The sequence below is a fragment of the Bos javanicus genome, chromosome 6 (assembly GCF_032452875.1).
Source record: "Bos javanicus breed banteng chromosome 6, ARS-OSU_banteng_1.0, whole genome shotgun sequence".
Lineage (NCBI taxonomy): Eukaryota > Metazoa > Chordata > Mammalia > Artiodactyla > Bovidae > Bos > Bos javanicus.
Window position 1 is genome coordinate 37,703,904 of NC_083873.1, and position 23,969 is coordinate 37,727,872.

Below are 23,969 nucleotides of genomic sequence, written 5' to 3' on the forward strand. Positions count from 1 at the left end.
TCACAGCAGTTAACTCTGGGTGGATGAATAAAAGATCAATGCATAGCTTTACAATTCATTCATTTTATTAATATTTATTGAACAGTTATAATACGCCAGTCAGTTTTCTAAATGGCACAAAGGAAACAGTAGGGAGTAAAATAGAAAATGTTTCTGCTCTCACAGAATTTACATTCTAGTAGAGCAGACAAAGAAAAGATAAATCAATAAAATAATATTGCAATTATCTTCCAATTAATTAAAAAAATAATTTCACAAGATGGTAAGACCTATAACGAAAATAAAACACAGTAATAGGAAAGAACAACAATAATGGCAGGTGGGAAGAGGTTACCATGTTGGAATAAATGATTAGGCAAAGTCTAGAGAAGAAGATTTGCTCTTTTTCAAAAAAGAAATTTCATTGATACACTTTAACCATGCAAAATATAGAATGATTCCTTCTATCCACTCTTTATACAATTACCTAGGTTTTTGCTATGCTTGCTCTATTTATACTATCTACTTAAGTATTTTAAAGTTAATTCCAGTTGTCACATCATTTTTATATTCTTAAGCATCTTTAAACATATGAACATTTTCGTACGTAACAATTCCTTACTATCACCTATACTTAGTTAGTATTGAATATGCTCTAGGCAATCCAAAGTGTCTTTTTACAATCGGTATGTTCAAAGTAGGAGTTATGTTATGCTTGACGCTATGTCTTTTAAAATTTATGGCAGCCCTTTCCCTCATTTTTAAAAATAATGATACTGACTTTTAGAAGCCAGGTTATCAGTTCTACTAGAGAATATCTTACATTACGGTTGTTCTTTCTCCTTTTCTATATTGTCATTTGTTTTCACTTTATTTCCTAATAATTCTGACAAACTTGAAGTTAATTCTAAAGCAAATGGTTCTCAAACTTTTGGATCTCACAATCTCTTTAGTGTTAAAAATCACTGTGGATCTCAAAGAACCTTTGTTTCAGTTAAGAAACTTTATTTCTTAACATTTATATGTTAAACTGAGATGTTTTAAAATATTTGTAATTGATAACCATAAATGCTAATATTTATAACATTTTAATGAAAAAACATTTTTAGATATAAAGTGAGAAGTTTAAAAAAATAATTTTGTAAATCTTTTAAATGGCTAGCTTCATAGAATACAGTTGGATTCTCATATGTTTCTATATTCAATGTGTTCAGAAATCATACATCAATCAGCCTCTGACTGACTCTACTACCTACTCTATTATTATTACTTTTGACCTGCTGTATTCTAGAGTTTCATTGAGAACCACTGACCTAAAAAATTTCTTAGAGTCATGTTTGACGCTTCTGTCAAGAATACTTCACAAGTGATGTACTGAGTGTATTTCCAATGATGCTTAAGTGATCAGTGTATTCTGATGACAACAGCTTGACCCCTCCACTGTAAAGTTCCCCAAATAATCTTTCCTCTAATAGTTTTATCTTCTGATGATACTTCTGATTCAGTTTTCTTATTAGGAGTTGTAAAATAATGATATTTTAAGTTTATCATGTCTTCATATTTATTAACTGAAATTCTTAAGAATTCTTCTCAAAAGAAGGCAATTTGGTTATCCTAAAATACAGTTTGTAAAAGAAAAGCAAAACAAATGCTAAACTCTTTCCTGTAACTGCTCATTTTCAAATAAGCTGGTATGCTATGCTCCTCTGTGTAGACTAATGACTTTGAGGAATCATTATCAAGATCTAATGGATTTTAAAACATTCAACATGTTTCAGCTGAAAATGTTTTTCCTTTTGAGGCTTAAATGTTCTCATATTTGGCCAATGGGGAACCTTTAGCATTGCCTCCTGAATTTGATTGACAAATTGGTCTTTGGTACATTCTTGCTTGTTGGCACAAGATGTTCCAGGATCATCTTATACATTTTCTGATCCAGACCTGGATTCCAAGGAGTTCTACCTTCCTTTAAAGGAAAATAATGTTTAGAGACCACAATCTAGGCCTAAGTTCAGTGTCACTGAACTGTCATGCAATTATTTCAGTACTGAAATATTCATAAATATACATTAAAAAGTACAGATTTTTGAAATGAAAAAAAAAATCATGAGTTTGCAATGACATTTCCAATCTCTGTGTGTGTATTAGTCACTCAGTCGTGTCTCATTCCATGTGACCCTGTGAACTGTGGAGCCCACCAGGCTGCTCTGTCCATGGAATTCTCCGGGAAAGAATATTGGAGTGGGTTGCCATGTCCTTCTCCAGGTGATCTTCCCGACCCAAGAATTGAACCTGGGTCTCCTGCATTGCAGGTGGACTCTTTACTGTCTAAACTACCAGGGAAGCCTTTTTCAGTATCAGATCAGATCAGTCGCTCAGTCATGTCCGACTCTTTGCGACCCCATGAATCGCAGCATGCCAGGCCTTCCTGTCCATCACCAACTCCCGGAGTTCACTCAGACTCACGTCCATCGAGTCAGTGATGCCATCCAGCCATCTCATCCTCTGTCTTCCCTGTATGCAATTTACAGGGTTTTTAATTCTTTGATTTTTAAATTTGTTTGTTTCTACTCTTACTCTGAAAATCTTGGCTTCCTAAAATAATAACATAGTTATATATTTGATTTATCCTACAGATCCAAAATAACACACAATGGCAATATCATTACTAACATTACTAAAAGAAGTTTAGGATTTCTTTGAAGTACTCATTTATGTTTAAAATATATTCCACCAAAAACGTACAGTCAAAATATTGCGTAAAGTCACCTGACATAATCCTTTTCTCAGTGTTAATACATTACTGTTAAAAACATGATGCAATTATGCTCATTTGTTACTTTCTTTTCCATATTTTAGGGATTGCTTTAATTTTTTAAAATTAAAAATCTTTGGGATTTGTTGAGCATTATATAAAGCTATATAAAGGTCCATCCACAACACTTCTATTCAGCCCTCTCCATCTCATTTACTTCATTCCCTTATAGGTTTTATCTTTCCTGCTTTGTTTATACAAAACAATATATATATATATATATGTACATAAAATATATATATACACACACACAGTTCTGTATCTTGCTCTTACCTCCTAACAATAAAATCTGAAAATGTCACTATAAAGGGATCTTTCTCACACCCTTTTCCAAATACTCAAGTTTTCCACTGTATGGATGTACAATAATTTAGTTATCCATTTGGGTTACTTCTAATTCCTTGCTATTATAAATAATATACCCCTGATGAATTAACTTTGAATACGTATCATTGATATTTGTATAATTATAAGCTCAATTCTTTGAAATGAGATTGCTGGGTCAAAGAGTTAAATGCATTGCCAATTCCCCTCCATAAGGATTCAACTAGTTTGTATTCCCTTAGGAATGCATGAGAGTGCCTGTTTCTTACAGCCTCATGAGAAAGATTATGTTGTTCAACTTGAATTCTTATTAGTCCGACAGGTGTGAACCATATAATGACTGTATTTCCTACGAGTCTATAAGTGTGTTTTCCTATGTTTAAACACTTTTAAACCTGTTTTGATGACTTTACAGAGAAATTAAAAGTTTATTTTAAAAAGAACAAAAAAAGCTTCTTATATGAACTGATAGTAAAACAATGCTAATTTACCTATTAGGTGGTTTTTCTTTCAGTACTCAATTTTTTGAAACTGTTAATGCATTGATTAGTAGCCCTTTATTTTATAATATAAATTATAAATATTTTTTCACAGACTACTGTTTCTCTTTGGATTTTTCTAATAGTGCTTTCTTCTTTATCACTCAAAGTTATTTTTACACACTGGAATTTACCACTTTCTTATTGTTAAGGTGACGTTCTAATTGAGATATAAACGATGAAGGGGACAAGCCAGAGAAACAAGAAGATTTAAAGGCAGAATAATCCAGGAAAAGCAACTGGCAAAAGTGAAGGTTCAGAAGTGAAATGAGCTTAGCATGTGTCAGAAATACACAGATAGTGTGAAGTGCACATACTAAGCCAGGAAGAGAGGAAAAGGAATCAGAGGAGTAGACAGGGACAACATCTTATCAAAACCATGCAAACCATGAGAAGAAAACAAATTTTATTCTTCCAGTAATAGAAAGGAAGATTTAATTCTGGTAATAACAGAAAGATTTAAATATAGAAGTAATACCAGCTTTACTTTATTCAAGTGGATATTTTGAACCCCATTTGGCACACAGATAACTTAAGAATTATGTTAAGGTACATATTATGAAAGCTGTATTTGGAGGGAAAATACATGAAAAAACTATAAAGGAAAAAAAGCTCAATGAACTGTCACTTGGAAACCACGTGGTAATACAGTGACCAACTTTATACCAAACTTAAAAAATATTCAGGAAAAATTTAACAGCTATTGAAAAACTGACTTCTTTTTCTTTCTTTTTATACTTCATAGTCAAGTGATGGTTACATGGTAACATTTGTTTATGGAAGTTCTAAATTTAAAGTGCATGGTTTTATGTGATATTCTTTACAAAATAGAAAAAAAGAAAAATCCAGTTTAAATATATTGTTGTTGTTTTTCAGTCACCCAGTCATCTCTGACTCTGCGACCCCATGGACTGCAGCACGCCAGGCCTCCCTGTCCTCACCATCTCTAGATGTCCTCACCATCTCAAGACTAGCCTTGACTAGTGTCCTGATTTTTAAGTGACTAAGATAATCTTCATGCAGTTCCTGAAACATACCTGATTTATTCCTGCCTTCTTTGATTTCTGATATTTTTGTCTCTGTTTTTGATACTTCTGTCTGGAATGACCTGCCCTCAGATCTTCATGTGGAGGACGACTTCTAATTATTCAATTCTCTGTTCAAACTCACTTCTTCAGGGAGGCTTTCCTGACGACCTTACCTAAAATAATCCTCTCAATTCACTCTTGATATCTTGCTTATTGATTCTTTTTGTAAAATTAGGGGCACACTGACAGGCATATTTCAAAAAAGCAACAAATAACTTCTGTAAATGAATAAATAATAACAAATTAGAAACTCAAGACAAAGGTTTAAACAGTGATTAGAAGAGCTAAAGAGAGAATCAGTGAATCTAGGGACAGTTCTAAATTAACTAATCTAACACAAGAGACAAAGAGGTGGAAGATACGAAAGAGAAGAGATAAGAAGGATAGAATGAGAGGATATCCAAAATATGCCTCAAAAATTTTTGACAAGAGATAAAGTGAGAAATGCAATATATTGCAAAAGATAATGGCCGGAAAACCACAATTGATAAAAGAAATTTGTCCTCAGTTTTAGAAATGATGACTTCCAAGCAGAATGAATAAAAGAAATCTATACCCAAACATATCCAGGACAACCTGCAAAACAGCATAAACAAAACAGAAGGTGAGAGATAGGTGCTAAAAGTAGATACAGTGTATGAAGATTACCTACAATGAAAAGACTATTTGTTGTGAAATTATACAAAAAAAGAAGCCAAGACACAAATGTAGTAGCTGTGCTAAGAAAAGAGTAATTGTCAGCATAGACTTGTGTACCCAGAAGAAGAAAATCTCTTTTAAGAACAAGGTTATTTAAAAAAAAAAAAAAGACACTAAAAAAAGAGAAAAACCTAAGAGTTTACTACCAGTGCTACTGCTACTGCTAAGTCACTTCAGTCGTGTCCGACTGTGCGATCCCATAGATGGCAGCCCACCAGGCTCTGCCATCCCTGGGATTCTCCAGGCAAGAACACTGGAGTGGGTTGCCATTTCCTTCTCCAGTGCATGAAAGTGAAAAGTAAAAGTGAAGTCGCTCAGTCATGTCTGACTCTTCGCGACCCCATGGACTGAAGCCTACCAGGCTCCTCCGTCTATGGGATTTTCCAGGCAAGAGTACTGCCAGTAAACCTTTATTAAAAGACTCTCTGATTCCAGAAGAAAATTCAAGCTACAAGAATGAATAATGAGCAAAGGAAAAAGATAATCATGTTTGTAAATCTAAACAAAAATTGATTATATAAAAACAAATAGTTAAAATGTTTTCATTGGGATGTCTTTAAAAGAGAACTAAAGAACTGATGAAATGGCTATTGTGTCAGGACAGGTAACAAGTTAAAATATTCCTTAAATAAACTGTTGAGTTAACTAAGCATTAAAAAATTTCTAGGAAGATCCCCTGGAGAAGGAAATGGCTACCCACTCCAATATTCTTGCCTGGAGAATTTCATGTATAGAGGAGCCTGCCGGCAGGCTACACTCCATGGGACTGGAGAGTCGGACATGACTGAGCAAGTAACACAACAACAAGGGCAACCACTAACAGAACAGCAGTAGAGTATGTTACTTCAAAATCAGCAAACGGAGAAGAGTCACATGAGAGAAAAAAATACAACCTAAAAGAAAATAACAAAGGAACAAAAAAAACTTAAATGGGACAAACAGAAAGTACAAAATAAGATGGTGCTATTTTGTGCTAGACAAGTTAATTTGGTTGATGAGACTATAGAATACAGGATGCTATGGGAAAATATAATAAGATCAGTTCAGTTCAGTTCAGTTGCTCAGTTGTGTCTGCCTCTTTGCGACCCCATGAATCACAGCACACCAGTCCTCCCTGTCCATCACCAACTCCCGGAGTTCACTCAAACTCATTCATGTCCATTAAGTCGGTGATGCCATCCAGCCATCTCATCCTCTGTCGTCTCCTCCTTCTGCCCTCAATCCCTCCCAGCATTAGAGTCTTTTCCAATGAGTCAACTCTTCGCATGAGGTGGCCAAAGTACTGGAGTTTCAGCTTCAGCATCACTCCTTCCAATGAACACCCAGGACTGATCTTTCGAATGAAATGGTTGGATCTCCTTGTAATCCAAGCGACTCTCAAGAGTCTTCTCCAACACCACAGTTCAAAAGCATCAATTACCCAACCTCAATTTTGGTGATAATTAATAAGAATGCATGTGTATGTCTGTGTGCATCCAATTTAGGAGGAATAGAGGAAGTTTTTCTTACAGAAGTGATGTTTAAAAGGAGACCTGAAGAAAAACCAAGTAAGGTTTATTTAGAAAAAATTGGTGGAAGTAGGGAGTGGCTTCTACTGAGAGGCAAGAGTATGTACAAATGTTTTGAGGTTAGAGTATGTGACATTCAAGAAAACAGAGAATTTCAATATGAAGACTAAAGAAAGGTGCAAGGTGAGAGTGAACAGGTAGGCAGGGTCTGGATCTTGGTGAGTTTAGGATTTTAGACCTAAGGACAATTCAAAGCCATTAAAGAGTTTTAAACAAATGAGTGGTATGACTTGATTCAGAATTTTTAAATATCACCTGTTTCCTATATCCCTAGAGTCAGAGAAGGTGAGATCAGAAGGGATATAGATCATTTAGATATGTTTTATTCTTCAGGTTTACTAAAATATGGTATCTTCTCAAGCATGGAACATAACATTTTCTTCCATGTCTTTAGCCTTGGAAAACAAAAGTTTATTACAGAAAAACAAGATGGATATTTTATTGCATTCATTAGTACATACAGAAATATCTTCTGAATGGAACTTAAAAACTATTCAGTATTTTCCTAACAGAGTAACAACAGACTTCATTTATAAACAGAGTAATTTAAAATATAGTATCATAAAATGATACATTGCCCTTTTAATTATAATTTAACATCTCATTTGACAATGTCACCTACCTTAATCTCAGCCAAGAAACCAGATTAGAGGAGGTGGCAGCACCACCAACAAAGGACACTTAATGACAATTAAACATATCACTGAAATTTATATATCTCATTCAATGCAATCTCTCAAATGTTCACTTGAAGCCTAGTTTATATTCTCATTTATAATTTATTACAAAAATATTATTTAACTAGGAGATATTTCCAAAGGTTAGCCTACTAACAACAATGCGAAATAACTTCTTTAAATTTTTTTTAACTTAATCTGTTGGCAGTTAGCTGTAGGGAAAATAATTTGAAAAATGTCCAGTCATTATAGGTTACTGCAATAATTAATGTTCATCATGACACTAAGTTCCATATGTTGTTTAAAGATACTGCAGGATAATTTCCATCCAATAAGTTTAAAGTAAGAAATTTCACTGTTAAAATATCATAAATCCAATGAACAAGGAACAATTCTTAGTTTATCTGTCAATAGTATTTGAAAATAGTGAAGATTTTTAGTCTGGTAAATCCAGTACGTCATTTACACACACTGTGGATGCAGAAGCGAATAGACAGATTCCTGCTCCTGAAGTTGGGAGATATACACAGAAATAATTGCAATGAAGTGAGAAATTTACTATATTGAAAATTCTACCAGAATATTCACTCAAGCCTCAAGGTAGAAAACAACACCAACAAGGGCAACAAAGCACTGCTGGTTCATCTCTGCCCACATTGGATCTTGTTTTGTATACACATAGAACTGGTAAATTCTTCAAGGTTGTCACGATAATGATAAAGGTTCCTAAGTTTCAAATTTCTTCCTGTACTTTGGGATTCAAAGAAGCTTTTACTTTGGGTCCAGATTAGAATAGAAAAAAAAATTTTTTTGGTTATGCTAATGTTATTTCTCATCCGTTTTTAAATTTACTGCTCCAGGAAAAAAAAAAATCCCTAACTTACTTTGTCCCAGTTTCTGAGGCTCAAAGTATTTATAAAAATCTGTAGAAATGAAAATGCACAAAAAAAATCTCTAATATTTGAATACTTGGTTAGAAAGTACATGGAAGAGGTAAATAGGAATGTTTCTTTCATGGTAACAATATTTTAAGTCAGTCTAGGGTTTTTCAAAGAGAAGACAAGGAAAATGAAAAGTATGAAAACTGATTTATGAAGAACAATTAGAGAACCTATAAAGATTTGCTTGAGAGGTTTAGACAGACAAAATAGTTTCAACAAATATTTGCAGCACTAATAAAAAGTAAAAGGAATAAATTCTATCATATTGCTGCAGATGGAAAAGAAAACCCAACATCCTAAAGGTTAGCATAGAAAAGAGAAGTCTTGGAGATACAATGATTTCTACAAGTATTTATAGAACTATTGAGCAAAATGCTATTGCAGATGGAAAAAAATGTGCGAAATGAAGGGTGGATATTTCAAAGATATGAGCTTAACTGTTGGAGCTGTCAAATATTTTTTGCAAGTACTTATTGTCAGTCAGAGACTGAATTACCACTGAAAGATGAGCAGTATATTCTTTTGTGCATCTTTTACTATATTTGGCTATTCTGTTATCTTCTGATAACCACTTTGTCTATTTTTCTATGGTGTCATGTTTTCCTCATTGGCTATAGGTTTGTTTAATTGAATGGTTGTTAGTTACATCAGTTGTAAATACTATCCCCAAATCTGAGATGTGAATTTTCACTATTCATAACGACTTTTACTGGAGAAGGCAATGGCAACCAACTCCAGTACTCTAGCCTGGAAAATCCCATGGACGGAGGAGCCTGGTGGGCTGCAGTCCATGGGGTTGCTAAGGGTCAGACTGAGCGACTTCACTTTCACTTTTCACTTTCGTGCATTGGAGTGATCTTGCCTGGAGAATCCCAGGGACGGGGGAGCCTGGTGGGCTGCCGTCTATGGGGCCGCACAGAGTCAGACACAACTGAAGAGACTTAGCAGTAGCAACAGCATAATGACTTTTATAATATTTAAGTTTTACATTTTAGTGCAGTCAAATTTACACAATTATTTTATGGATTGTTATTTCTGCATCTTAGGAAATTCTTCCTTATTTTAAGTTCATTAAGATATAATCTTTTATCTTTTCTTTTAGTTTTGCTTTTAACATTTAGCTCTTTAACCCAAATGAAATTACTTTTGTGAGTGATATAAGGTAGGGATCCATTTCCCCCCCACTCCATGCACATAACCAATTGCCTTGGAACTGTTTAATGACATCTCTTGCTCTTGTACCAAGATTCCACTAATGTTTGGAGAATTTCTGGGCTTGCTAATTGGTCCCAGTGATTTGTATAAGGGCTACAGGACCCTGTTTGAATTATTTTGCTAAGTCTTGATATGTTTTAGAGAAGTCCCTTACCACATTGTCTTGGTAATTCTTGGCTCTTTTAAGTTTTACACATAAATTTTATGATTGGAAAGTCATTTTCCACAATAAACCCTATCAGAATTTTAAATTTTAAAAAAATTAAAAAAAAATTTTTTAAATTTATTTATTTTTGGCTGTGCTGGGTCTTTGTTGCTTCATGTTGGCTTTTCTCTAGTTGCAGCAAGTGGGAGCTATCTTCATTGCAGTGAGCAGGCTTCTCATTGTGGTGGCTTCTCTTGTTGTAGAGCACAGCTCTAGGGCACATGGGCTTCAGTAGTTGTGGCGTATGGGCTCAACAGTTGTGGTCCCAGGCTCTAGACCACAGACTCAATAGTTGTAGCACATGGGCTTAGTTGCTCCTCAGCATGTGGGATCTTCCCAGACGAGGAATTGAACTTGCATCTCTAGCACTGGCAGGTGGATTTACCACTGAGCCACCAGGGAAGACCTGAAGCTCAATTTTTAAGTATATTAAAGATGAACCGCCATCTTTTAGAGTCTTCCCATTCATTTACAATAGAATTACTTATTTTGGGAGTCTTCTTTTATATCCTTCAATAAAATTTTATAATATTCTCTGTAAGTTCATAGTTTATTAGTTTCATTCTTAGGTGTTTTAATGTTTTTCCTGCTTTTGTTGCTACTGTAGAAGAGATTTTTTAAAAGCTGGATTTTCTAATTGGATATTATAATACATACTAATCTTGTGAATAGTACATTTTCTAAACTTTTTCACCAGTTTGAAAACTTTACATAGATATTCTTCCATATTTTCTATATATACAATTATACTGTTTATAAGCAACCACAATTCTGCTCATTTTTTTCTTATAACCTATTACTTATTATTGCTTATTTCTTTTTTTCTCTTCACATTACATGAGTCAAGACCACTCATAAAATGTTGAAAATTGGTGATAGTATGCATTTTTGTCATGTCTGTTACTTTAAATCATTTCATTATGACGTCCCTGGCAGGAGATGTGCCATCTATTCTTGGTGGTATAAGCAATTTTTATAATAAATGTCAGATTTTGTAAATATCTTTTTTATTAGGATGATATAGTTTTCTCTTTATTTTTTTGTAATGTGGAAAACAAAAAATGTTTCAAATGCAGAATTATTTGTGCTTCCCTAGTCATTATTTATAATGTTTTTATACTTCACTATGTTCAATTTGCTTGCCTGGAAAATCCCATGGATGGAGGAGCCTGGTGGGCTGCAGTCCATGGGGTCGCCAGGAGTCGGACACGACTGAGCGACTTCACTTTGACTTTTCACTTTCATGCATTGGAGAAGGAAATGGCAACCCACTCCAGTGTTCTTGCCTGAAGAATCTCAGGGACGGCGGAGCCTGGTGGGCTGCCGTCTATGGGGTTGCACAGAGTTGGACACGACTGAAGCAACTTAGCAGCAGCAGCTTATTCAATTTGCTAATGTTTAGAATTTTTGCACCTACATTTGTAAATACGACTAGTTGGCATTTTTTCTTTCTTTTGTTATCTGTACCTCATTTTGATATCAAGATGACAGTAATATTTCTCTTTTCTTTTTTTTTAAATAGTCTTTAAAAGATAAGAATTATCTATTGCTTTAAGTTACCTGTAACACCATTTTAGATAGTAATTTTACAGATGTATAGCTCAGACAATCCACAAATTATCCACATTATTTATGGCCACATTATTATTGGAATTACAGATTACAGTGTCTAATTTGAATAAAATAACTGACAAAATGAGCAAATGACAAATGTGTATTGTTGCAAAATTACAGAGTAAGAATAACGTAAAAAAAGTAAGTACTAGCAAAAAATAGACAAACAAAGGCAGAACTAATCCTGCTACTACTAATATGACCATTTTATTAACTATATCATAAGGTATGGACAGTGAAGTCAGTCCAAACATTTTTTTAGGTCTTAAGAAACCATATGAAGTAAGGATTTATACCTTGTATTATTACTAATGAAACACTTGAAAGTCTACACTGTGTGACACTGAGGGTGAACTTGCCATGATTAGGAAGACATTTGAAAATGGTTTACAATATCTTTATTTCAACCTTAAAAAAATATTAATTTATGAAAATATTAGTACATATAAAGTACTGGTGTGTATACATACACACACATGTGCATGCACACACAAATGCATCAGAGGTTATGTGCTCTATTAAAAAAAATTGGTATGCAAGTAGGCAAAGTTAGAGCTTACCAATTTCTACCACAGCAGAATAGTTTTATAAAAGAGGATCTAATTTTACTACTCTCTGCTTAAAGAAATATAGCAGCTTTCCATGGTTGTAAGAAAAGTCAAAATCCTTAATATTTCCTATATGTTTTTCTCATAATCTTATATATTTTTAGTCTCACCTGCTACTATTCTCTCCCTTGCTCTCTACTCTATAAGACACATTAAACTATATGATTTTGTCCTCAAGTAATAACACTGAAATCTCATATCACAAATCATCCTTCAAAATTATAATCAAGAAGACTATTTACACATTTATATCCATCATTAATCCTTTCAACCTCAGAATGTTCAAATAATTAGAATATCAAAAAAGTTCACATTAATGTAGTAACTAATTATTTTCTATATATACTTGGACATGCCTTATCACTTGAATTCACAGAATCACAGAATATAAGAACTAGAAATTTACTTTTAAAATGTCATCTATTCCAACCAATCAGGTGATGCTTCTGAATGCCTCTAATGATAAGGCAAGCAGGGAATCATTTTTCTCGTTCCTCTTTAAAAAAAAAGTCTGATCCTTAGAAATTTTCTTTCTTATATGGTTCTAAAATCTATTTCCACCTGATCTCTAGGGTAGTGATCCTAATTCTACTCATTGGGTCATTCAGAGAAAGTTCAGTCTTACATAGTGGAATAATGATATAAATTTTAGAGACTTCAAAGGCTTCTTTTCTGTGGTAGTATGGAACAAGAAATAGAGTATGGAGGGACTAATGTTTGAGTATCTTTTATGAGGTGGTTATTTTATATTTAACTTTCATATTGCCCCAATGAGTTTGTTATATTATTGCCAAGTAACAAGTGAGGAAATTAAAACTGACAGAAAGTTAACACTTCGTGTAATTTAAGTAGCAGAGCAGGGATTTCAACCACAAGTCTGTCACAGATACCAAAGCCTATGTTTAAGTCTGTTTATAACACTGAACTGCTTCCCACAAAGGAGAAAGATTTAAGAGAAGGTGAAACATCGAAATGTAACAAAATAAGAGGCGATACTAAAATTCCCATACTTTCTAACTTTCAAAATTCAATGTATTGATACATTTTGCCCTTAAGCCTTCTATTAAAATCATCTTCAACATTTCTTTCTCTGTCTTATAACCAACCTGTCTTATTATCTCAAATTTTTCATATCTTTCTACATAAACAAACTCATAAAACCTAAAATTAAGGAAGCAAAAAGAAAAATATTTCCATATTTCAGCCTCTCTCAATTTTATAAAACCTAAAATTAAGGAAGCAAAAAGAAAAATATTTCCATATTTCAGCCTCTCTCAATTTTAATCTGTTTTACACACTGAAAAGATGATCGTCTTTAAATACTGAGTAATGCACTCTTCTCTAGAGCCTCAAACATCACATTGCCTTCTGCAATCAAACTTAATGCTAACATTTTTCTGGTTTCGAGGCCTGACAACACTATCCCTAATTTGTATTAACAGAAGCTATTTGTTCTCTCTTCTCTAGGCAAACACTTATTTGGCATCCTCCATTGAGCGACTGAACTGAACTGAACAAGCACTTTAAGGCTCTTCCTTCTTTTCCTCTGAGAATCACAATTCTTCCTTTAAATAATGATCAGATAAGATCAGCACAGTTTTGTCATTCATGCTTTTGAAAAATGTGTCTCTCTATATAATTATTTACATTATGTTTATCAAGGTATTAACTTTTCTCTTTCCCTAGTGACATCATAAACAACTGACTATTATCCATCAGTTTTAAATTTTTGACCCAAGTGTGAAAAACTGAAGAACAAAAGTGCTTAATGAATGTTCTCAGCTGTACATTATAAAAATTCATTTTTATCATATACATCTTTTTATTTGTATACTTTCCTTTTAGGTTGCTTGTTAGGATTCTCTCACCATACACTTTATTATGAAAAGAGGGTAGAGAAACTTTCACTTCTCCTTTTATAAACAAAGTCAAATGTAATACAAAAGTTTTAATTTAGCACTTCTCTCTAGTCCATGTTACAGACTAATTTCAAGTAATATTACTTTTAAATTTCTCTGTGAATATATGGTTATATATATACATATATATATATATATATACTTAAGAATATTAAAATCATACATCACATACACACACACACAAATCTTACCTTGCTGAGTATTTTGTTCTTGCATTCGATTCACAGTGAGGTCTAAGGGGCCTTCCTGCTCTTCCTGAAGGGAGTTTTCTGCTTGATTCATTTGGATACTTTTACATATCAGACTTGGTCCAATTGAACCATTTCTATTCTCTTGAATTTTACCACTTTTTGAAATATACTCAATTGCAAACTGACGTATCATCTTTTTCATTAATTCCTGAGCAACTAGGGGAATGTTAGGATCACAGTTCTGAGGAAGATCTAGGGAAGAAATAAATACAGTAAGAATTAAAAAGAGAATACAAAATACCAATGTTTAAATTTATCTTAACTACAAATTAATGATTTCAGAAGTTTCAGAGTAAGTCCATAATTGCGAATGGTTTCTGTAACTTAGCAACAAAAACCTTGTAGATTTAATTAGTATTACGAGAATATATTAACCCCAAACTTGGCTATTTAATTATTTCTTCAAAATAAACATTTTTGGTCCCAAATTAAAATATAAAGAACTAGACATAAAAGGAGACAGCTTATTTTCAGTTTTAATTCAAATGAATTGTAAAAGATATTAAAACTTAGTATGTGAACATAAATTGTATATATAAGTAATCAAGCAATTTTTAATAGAGTAGGTACATACATTAACTATTAAAGAAAACGTCTAAACTCTGTTAACCGTTTATTACCATTAATCCTGTCAAATATGTAGAGCCTGAATGTCATCAAGGATTTTTTCTTTCTCAACTTTTCATATCAAGACATTTCAGTCATAAAGAAAAAATTAACACTAAAATGACACAGAGAGCCTCAACCAATATTCAAGAATTGTCAGTATGCTGCCATATTCACATTCTTTTTACTTTCTGGTTTGTAGAACTACTGAAAAGTAAATTGCAAAATTATGGCATTTCACTCCTAAATATTTCAGCACTCATCTACTAAGATTCCCCTATAGAAACAGTAATACCATTATTGAGAGTCTTAATCAGTCCTTGATCCCAAAACATGTTGGTCAGCTATAACCAAAATAAAGGTAAGTAGTCATATACATTTCTGCTTGAAACCTGGACAAGAGGTAAAAACAACTAAATTATTTTATAGTAAGAAGTATGGAATAAATAAATTTATAAACACAGTATATAATAAGTAAAAAAGAGTACTGATATTGGGTGGTAGTAGTGGTTTTTCCAAAGACACACTACTGGTTTCACCCCAATCCTTTTATTTACCCTGCTCCTTCAGAGGTAGAATGACTGGTGAAATGGGAAGGATGACTAAGCTTATCTGGTTAGGCTCTGTACTTCCTCTTCGGAAGTGGGCCTACTTCTAGAGATATTAATTTTCTGCTCATTACCACCTCAACTCTTACCCAGACAAATCAGTGTTGTGTGAACAGACCTGCCTTGATCCCAAGCTGTCTGAGATTGAAGGCTTATGTCATCTTAGTTGGAGTGCCTAAGAGAACTGAAGGCAAATCCTCCAACCAGCAACTATTTTTATAAAGGTGAGGAAAGGCAACAAACTACCTCCACCATGATCACCATCATACCTGATGAGCAAAATGCGATCTAAACTGACATCAATCTGTTTATGGTCTTGCAGAAGTATCAATATATTTGATCACAGGGTGCTTTTTTGGATCTGCTAGAGATGTTGGACACGACTGAAGCAACTTAGCAGCAACAGCAGAGATGTTGCACAATAAACATCTCCTTAATATTAGCTCTTTCAAAACAATTTTGAATTCTGAAAAAACCATCTGAGGCGGGATTATGGGCTTATAAAAAAAGTAATATTTAATTCTCATATTTATTCTTTGTTTAGAACCGAGTAGGAAGAGAGGCACTAGTTGTTCTAGGGTACTAAAAAGAAAGACTTGCCTATACACTTGACCCTTAAACAACATGAGTTTGAACTGTAGAATAGACATGAATTTTTTTCCAATAAATATACACTAGAGTACTACACAATCCATAGTTGGTTCAATCTGTAGATGTGGAACCCCAAATACGAAGGGCCCACTATAAAGTTAAGAGTTTTGACCATGCAGAGGGTCAGTGCTCTGAACTCCCATTTTGTTCAAGGGTCAGTTGTATATATTATATCCCCATGGCATATTTATTTTAAAACTGGAGGTTTGTACCTCTTAATTTCCCCCTCTTCACTTATTCATCCCCCAACACCCCTCTCTCCTCTGGCAACCACTTGTTTGTTCTCTGTAACTATGAATCTGTTTCACTTTGTTTTGTTTCTTAGGTTCCACATGTAAGTGAGAATATGTAATACAAGGTATATGGCCCATGGTATTTAAATAACTTTGTATGGGGACAGACTGTTACTAAATTTATTGTGGTGATCATTTCATCATGTATGTCAGATCATCCCATAGTATACCTGAAACTAAAATAATATTGTACATCAACTAAATTTTAATGAAAAAAGACTGACAGATTGAAATCTTAGCCATCTTTATAAATTTAAATTTAGGTTAGTTAAACACCCCTCCATATTTTAGTATCTCTGTTCATAAAATGGAAATAACAGAACTTTGGAAATCATAATAGGGCTTGCTCACAGGATATTTTAAGATTGTATGAGATTGTACATAAAATACTGAGTTCTTATACTTGGCATTTTAATAACTGACATTAACTACACTGTTATCTTAGATTGTAGTGAACATAACAAGAGAAACAAGAAGATTCAGGCTGAGCAGTTATATATTATTTAAATCATAAAATGTCAACTAAGTAGAAATATTAACTAGGTTAATACGTACATTATTAATTAGCTTGGAAAATACAAAGGACATAATTTCTAAGCCCATGTGATATATTCTTATCCAGAAGACAGTATTAGCATATGTAACCTAACTAAAGTGATTAATATCAAAGCAAGAGATTTCTGTTACACAGAAGGATTCCTAATTAATGCTATTTCTTGATGACTTCCTTCAGGAATCCTTGAAGGTGTTCCGCAAACTGTTTCTCCGTGATTTTTCAAACCTAATCTTGCTTTGCATTATGTGTTAAAAGGAGATACTGGATTTACTTCTATGTATTTTGGTTACCTGACCTGTAATTTACTGGCTAATGCCACTTTATAAATTCAAAATGATTAAATTTATAAAAAAGGGACAGAAATATGATCACATTCATATCATATGACTAGAGCTACACTTTAGAGTTGAGTTTGCTAAGTCGCTTCAGTCGTGTCCGACTCTGTGCGACCCCATAGACGGCAGCCCATCAGGCTCCCCCGTCCCTGGGATTCTCCAGGCAAGAACACTGGAGTGGGTTGCCATTTCTTTCTCCAATGCATGAAAGTGAAAAGTCAAAGTGAAGTCGCTCAGTCGTGTCCGACTCTTAGCGACCTCATGGACTGCAGCCTACCAGGCTCCTCCGTCCACAGGATTTTCCAGGCAAGAGTTGAGTTTAGAGCTCGGTTATTCATCTACTCAGTTTTTGCTTGTTTATATTAGGAATACATCTGTGTGTAAAACCAAAAGACTTGGCAAACAGCAAAAAAACAAATACGATTTAAAAAGCTAAAGAGATAAAGAAAATGCTGCTCAGTTGCTAATTAGTTAGTGAGCCTTCTAGATTTCTTGCACAAGTGGTCACAATTACAAAAAAATGAATTAACTAAAGATCTTGGTCAGGGATATACACTCAAATGGTTTCAAAAGTTAGGCAACTAATAAACACTGGGCTGGAAGAGAAAATATGTTGCCACATGGAAATGGTATGCCCCTAAGAAGACAGAAATAATTTATTTTTGCCCCATCTCTTTATTTTTCAAATTTAACAAATTCAAGAATTTAGCAAGTTCTTTGTGGTGGCCAGTTTCAAGATGGTTCTTAATGATTCCCACTTTACCTCCTAGTCTCCAATGTTGCATAGTCCCTTTCACATTGCATGAAGGGTGAAATGTGAGATTAAAATAACATACTGCAAAAGTGTACGTCACTTCCAAGATTAGGTTATAAGAGAATATGGCGTCTATCCTGGATACTCTGAACACTGATGTTCACTATCACCCCCTTCTATTCTGCCCTCTTGCTCTCTCATCACTCACTCTGGAGAAAGTTGTGGCACTGAGGAGGCTCACAAGGAGAGGAACTGAAGTATCCTGCAAACAGCAGAATGACCGAACATGGAAAAAGATGCTCAACACCAATCAACTCCCAAATGACTGAAAAGGAAAACAATATACCAAAAGGTATGTGATGAAGCTAAAACAGTGATTAGAGAGCAACTTATGGCAATAAACACAGATATTAAAAAATTCAACTCAACCTAGCCGTCCTTAAGAGAAAATGATTTGAAAATTAAACCCAAAGCAAGAATAAAGGAAGAAATAAATAAAAAGTTAGAGCAGAAAATATTAAATAGGAGAAGGGAAAGGCAAGACAAGGTAAGATAAAGAGAAGATCAATAAAACCAAAAATTTATTCTTTGAAAAGATTTTAAAAAATTGACCAAGAAAAAAAATAAAGATTTAAATTTGTAAAATTACAAATGAAGGAAGAGATATCACCATTAACATTAAAGAAACACAAAAAAGTAATAAAGAAGTACTACAGAAAAAAAGCTACACATCAACAAATTAGATATCCTATATGAAAAGGCCAAATTCCTAGAAAGACAAAAACTATCAAACTCACTCAAGAAGTAATAAAAAACTTGAACAGACATACAAGTAAAGAGACTGAATTAGTAGCCAAAACTCTTGTCACAAAGAAAAGCCCAGGAACAGATAGATTTACTGGTGAATTTTATTAGACATTTAAAGAAGAATTAAAACTAATCCTTCACAAACTCCAAAAAAAGAGATGAGGAAGGAACACTTCCCAACCCATCCTATGAGGGCAGTGTTAGCCTGATAGCAAAACCAGACAAAGAAACCACATAAAAAGAAAACTACCAAATCAAATGAAAACTATCCATTATGAATAGACAAAAAATCCAGTTGACCCTGAAGCAACATGGTTTTGAGCTATGTTGTTGTTGGGGCTTTCCTCGTAGCTCAGCTGGTAAAGAATCCGTATACGTGGATTTTTTTTCAACAGCAGATACTACAGTACTATACAATTTGTGGTTGGTTGAATCTTAGTAGATGTGGAACTACAAATTCAGAGGGCTGACAGTAAGTTATACATGAATTTTTGGTTGTACAAAGGGTCAGACTCTATCTACCACAGGTTTGAGGGTCAACTCTCCTATCAAACAGAAACTAGCAAGACACAATAAAAAGGATTATACATCAATACCAAGTGGGATTTATCCCCAAGATGCAAGGTTAGTTTAACATATAAAAATCAGTCAAGCAATGTAATATAACATATTAAGAAAGGACAAAAGCCACATAATAATCTCCACAGATGTAGAAAAGCACTTTATAACCTTTCCATGATAAAAACACTGAACAAACTAGGAATAGAAGGAAATTACCTCAATCTAAGAAAGGGCATCTATGAAAAATCTACAGATAACATCATACTTAATGGCGAAAGAGTGAAAGTTTCCCCAAAAATACCAGAACAGGAAAAGGACACATGCTCTCACCATTTCTATTCAACATGTACTGGAGGTTCTAGTCAGTGCAATTAGGCAAGAAAAGGAGGTAAAGGCCATATGGATTGAAAAATTAGAAGTAAAACTCTCTTTATAGATAATGCAATGTTGTATATAGGAATTTCTACAGAATCCACACACACAAAATTTTAGAACTAGTTAAGTTCAGCAAGGTCACAGGGTGCCATGTCAATATACAAAAATCGATTTTACTTCTATACAATGGCACTAAGCAATTCCAAAATGAAATAATTAGGAAAATAATTCCATTTACAACATATTAGAAAGAAGAAAAATAAGTCTGACAAAGCATAAAGAGAACCTAAATAAACAGAAATATGTCCTGTGTTCATGAACTGAAAGATTTAATACTGTTAACATGATAATATTCCCCAAATTGATCAACAAATTTAACACAATCTCTATCAGAGCCCTAGCTGGCATTTTTGTAGAAACTGACAAGCTGATTCTAAAATGCATATTGAAATGAAAGGAATCCAGAATAGCCAAAACAACCTTGAAAAAGAAATAAATTGGATGACTAGCAATTCCTATATCAAAACTTATTAAAAAGTGTAATAACCAAGCCTAGGTGTTAATGCCATAAGGATAGACATATAGATCAACAGAGCAGAACTGAGCCCCAAGATAAATCCTTAATTTATTAAAAAAAATTTTTTTCCCTCCCTTCATTCCTTCCTCCCAGGCTTGCCTTCTTCGAAGCTATTTTCCTAAAAGAACCGAACGAGATCTACAACAATAATTCATTAAACAAAACCCCTGAGAACTTATTATATGCCAGGAACTAAGGTATTTTCCAGGAATTCAAAATGAACAAAATAGACAATAGTCTCAGCGCTCACGCGAAGAACACATATCTTAATCTATTTTTGTTAAGAGTACCAAGAAAATTCAAGGAAGAAAATAATTGTCTTTTCAATAAGTTTTGCTTAGGACAACTGGATATTTATATGCAAAATAATGAAGTTGGACCTCTACCTCATACCATACAGAATAATTAACCCCAAAACGGGTTAATTATCTAAACATAGGACCTAAAACTATAAAAATCTGAAAGAAAACATAAGTATAAATTTACTTATAAACATAAGTATAAAGACCTTAGATCAAATCAGTGATTCCTTAGATCTGACACTAAAACACAAGGAATGAAACAGATATAAACAACTTGATTAAAATTTAAAATGTTTGTACTTCAAAGGAAATTATCAATAAGTGAATACAGTCCACAGAACAGGAGTAAATATTTACAAATCACATGTCTGTTAAGGGTCTACTCTCCAAGTATATAAAGAACTTTTATAACCCAACAATAAAGAAATAAATGCCCAATTAAGGAGAAAATGATTTGAGCAGGCATTTCTCCAAATAAGATATTACTAATGACCAGTAAGCACACGACAAGATGCATTTCCCTAAAGCGCATTAGTCTTTAAAGAAATGCAAATCAAAACCAGAATGAGATATTACTTCACACCTAGAAGGAGAATTATAATAAGTGTAGATAACAAGAGCAACTGAGGATGTGAAGAAATTCGAGTCCTCATACACCACATGTGGGAACGCAAAATGGTGCAGTCTTTTGGAAAATACACTTTGATAACACAATGGTGGTGGTGGTTTAGTCACTAAGTTGTGTTGTGATCCTGTGGACTATAGCCCACCAGTTCCTCTGTCCAAGGGATTTTCCAGGCAAGAATACTGGAGTGGGTTGCCATTTCCTTCTCCTGGATTCCTGGAGAGCCGACTTCTCCTGGTCAGGAAAGGGATCTTCCTGACCCAGGGTTCGAACCCAGGTCTTCTGCGTTTCAGGCAGATTCTTAACCAACTGAGCTACGAGGGAAGCCCTTGACAACACATTAAAAAATGTAAACAAAGTATTATCATATGACCCAGCAAATTCCACCCCCAAGTATATAACCAAGAAAACGGAAAACACATTCAGTCAAAAATGTGTATGAATGTTCACAGCAGCATTATTCATAACCACCACAAAGTAGAAACAACCCAAATGAACATCAACTGGTGAGTATATAAATGTAGTATATTTATACAAGAGTATTATTCATTCATAAAAGGAAACAAAGAACTGATATGTACCAGAATAATGAACCTCAAAAGCATGCTAAATGAAGGATGCGCATAGTACAACTGCATTTATATGAAATGTTTAAAACAGGCAAATCTAGAGAGAGAGATTTGTTAGTGATTGCCAGAGCCTGGAGAAGAGTAGAATGATGAGGAATGAGTGCTAATCTAAAAATGGGTTTTTTAAGGATGAAGACTATATCCTACAGATAGTGGTAATGGTCACAAAACTTTGTGAATGAGTATATTAAAAACCACTGAATTTTACACTTTAAAAAGTAAATTTTATAGAATGCAAATTATATCTGAATTAAAAAAAAAAAGAAAAATAGGAAAAAAGGGTAAATTAGAGTGGAACTTCGAGCCTAAAGGGCAGATTCACGAGCCATAAAGAATTATTTCTTAAGATCTAATCAAATAACTTCCAACATTTGCCCAGCTGGATTTCAGAATTGCTATGGAACAGTGATCCCTGTGTGCACCCAATTTCCCCATTTCAAACAGGTTTGTTTACAGAGGTTATCCTATGCCTGTCCTAACACTGTATGTTGGGTGTGTATGGGCAAGTAATTTGTCTTTTCACTTTTAAAGGGCTACAGATCAAGAGAAACTATACCAAAGGAACTACACCCAAGGAACTTCATTTGTATCTAAACTAAATTAGATAACAAGAGCATGATTTTTGAGATGATACTATAGTAAGACTTTTGGAAGTCTTGGTCACGGGTGAGTATATTTTACATATGGGAGACACGTGAATCACCAGAACCAACTGATTCCAGCTTCCTTGTATTCACTCCTTTGTTAAGTATTCTTCTACACTGATAGAAGAATATTTATATAACATATAATGAATATGTTATATTCATATATAACATATATATGAATATATATTCATATATAACATATATATGAATATATATTCATATATAACATATATATATTCATATATATATGTTACATTCATATATATATATATATATATATATATAAAGAATAACATATAATGCTATTATTTACCAAGACAGAGAGCTGCTCTTAGGATCAATCTAAGAATATCTGTGTAGGTTGTCTCAATTATGAGATTGTCAATGTGGAAAATGTTGGTCACTAATTCAACAAAAATTTTAAAGGCCAGGATGATGGTTTCTGTTATCTTCTCTTTCTCCATCTCCATTTCCCTTCTATGTTTGACATGTATTAACAACAATTAACAGTGATATAGCACTTTATATAACATGAAGAGCTCTAACATACATTGACATCACTTAATGACAAATATCATATTAGATCAGAAAATGATATAATAAAAGGTAAGAAGGGAGGGGAAGTCTTACAGCACTACTGACGGTGTACAGTTCTTGCCCTTGCCTTTTATTCTTCCACAGTTATTTTAAAAAATTTCAATCTGGAGAGGGTGTGGAGAAAAGGGAACCCTCTTACACTGTTGGTGGGAATGCAAACTAGTACAGCCACTATGGAGAACAGTGTGGAGATTCCTTAAAAAACTGGAAATAGAACTGCCTTATGATCCAGCAACCCCACTGCTGGGCATACACACTGAGGAAACCAGAAGGGAAAGAGACACGTGTACCCCAATGTTCATCGCAGCACTGTTTATAATAGCCAAGACGTGGAAGCAACCTAGATGTCCATCAGCAGATGAATGGATAAGAAAGCTGTGGTACATATACACAATGGAGTATTACTCAGCCATTAAAAAGAATACATTTGAATCAGTTCTAATGAGGTGGATGAAACTGGAGCCTATTATACAGAGTGAAGTAAGCCAGAAGGAAAAACATAAATACAGTATACTAACGCATATATATGGAATTTAGAAAGATGGTAACAATAACCCGGTGTACGAGACAGCAAAAGAGACACTGATGTATAGAACAGTCTTAT

The 23,969-nt window shown here is 33.8% G+C and overlaps 1 protein-coding gene across 14 annotated transcripts in view; it reads right to left on the reverse strand.

The window, feature by feature from the left end:
- LCORL (ligand dependent nuclear receptor corepressor like) overlaps positions 1–23,969 on the reverse strand; it is a 180,137-nt gene that overhangs the window by 42,847 nt on the left and 113,321 nt on the right. For all 14 annotated transcript variants that reach the window (XM_061419751.1, XM_061419739.1, XM_061419742.1 and 11 more), the window contains one exon: positions 14,383–14,634. In XM_061419751.1, coding sequence (XP_061275735.1) covers positions 14,383–14,634 — 252 coding nt within the window. The remainder of the gene's footprint in view (positions 1–14,382; positions 14,635–23,969) is intronic.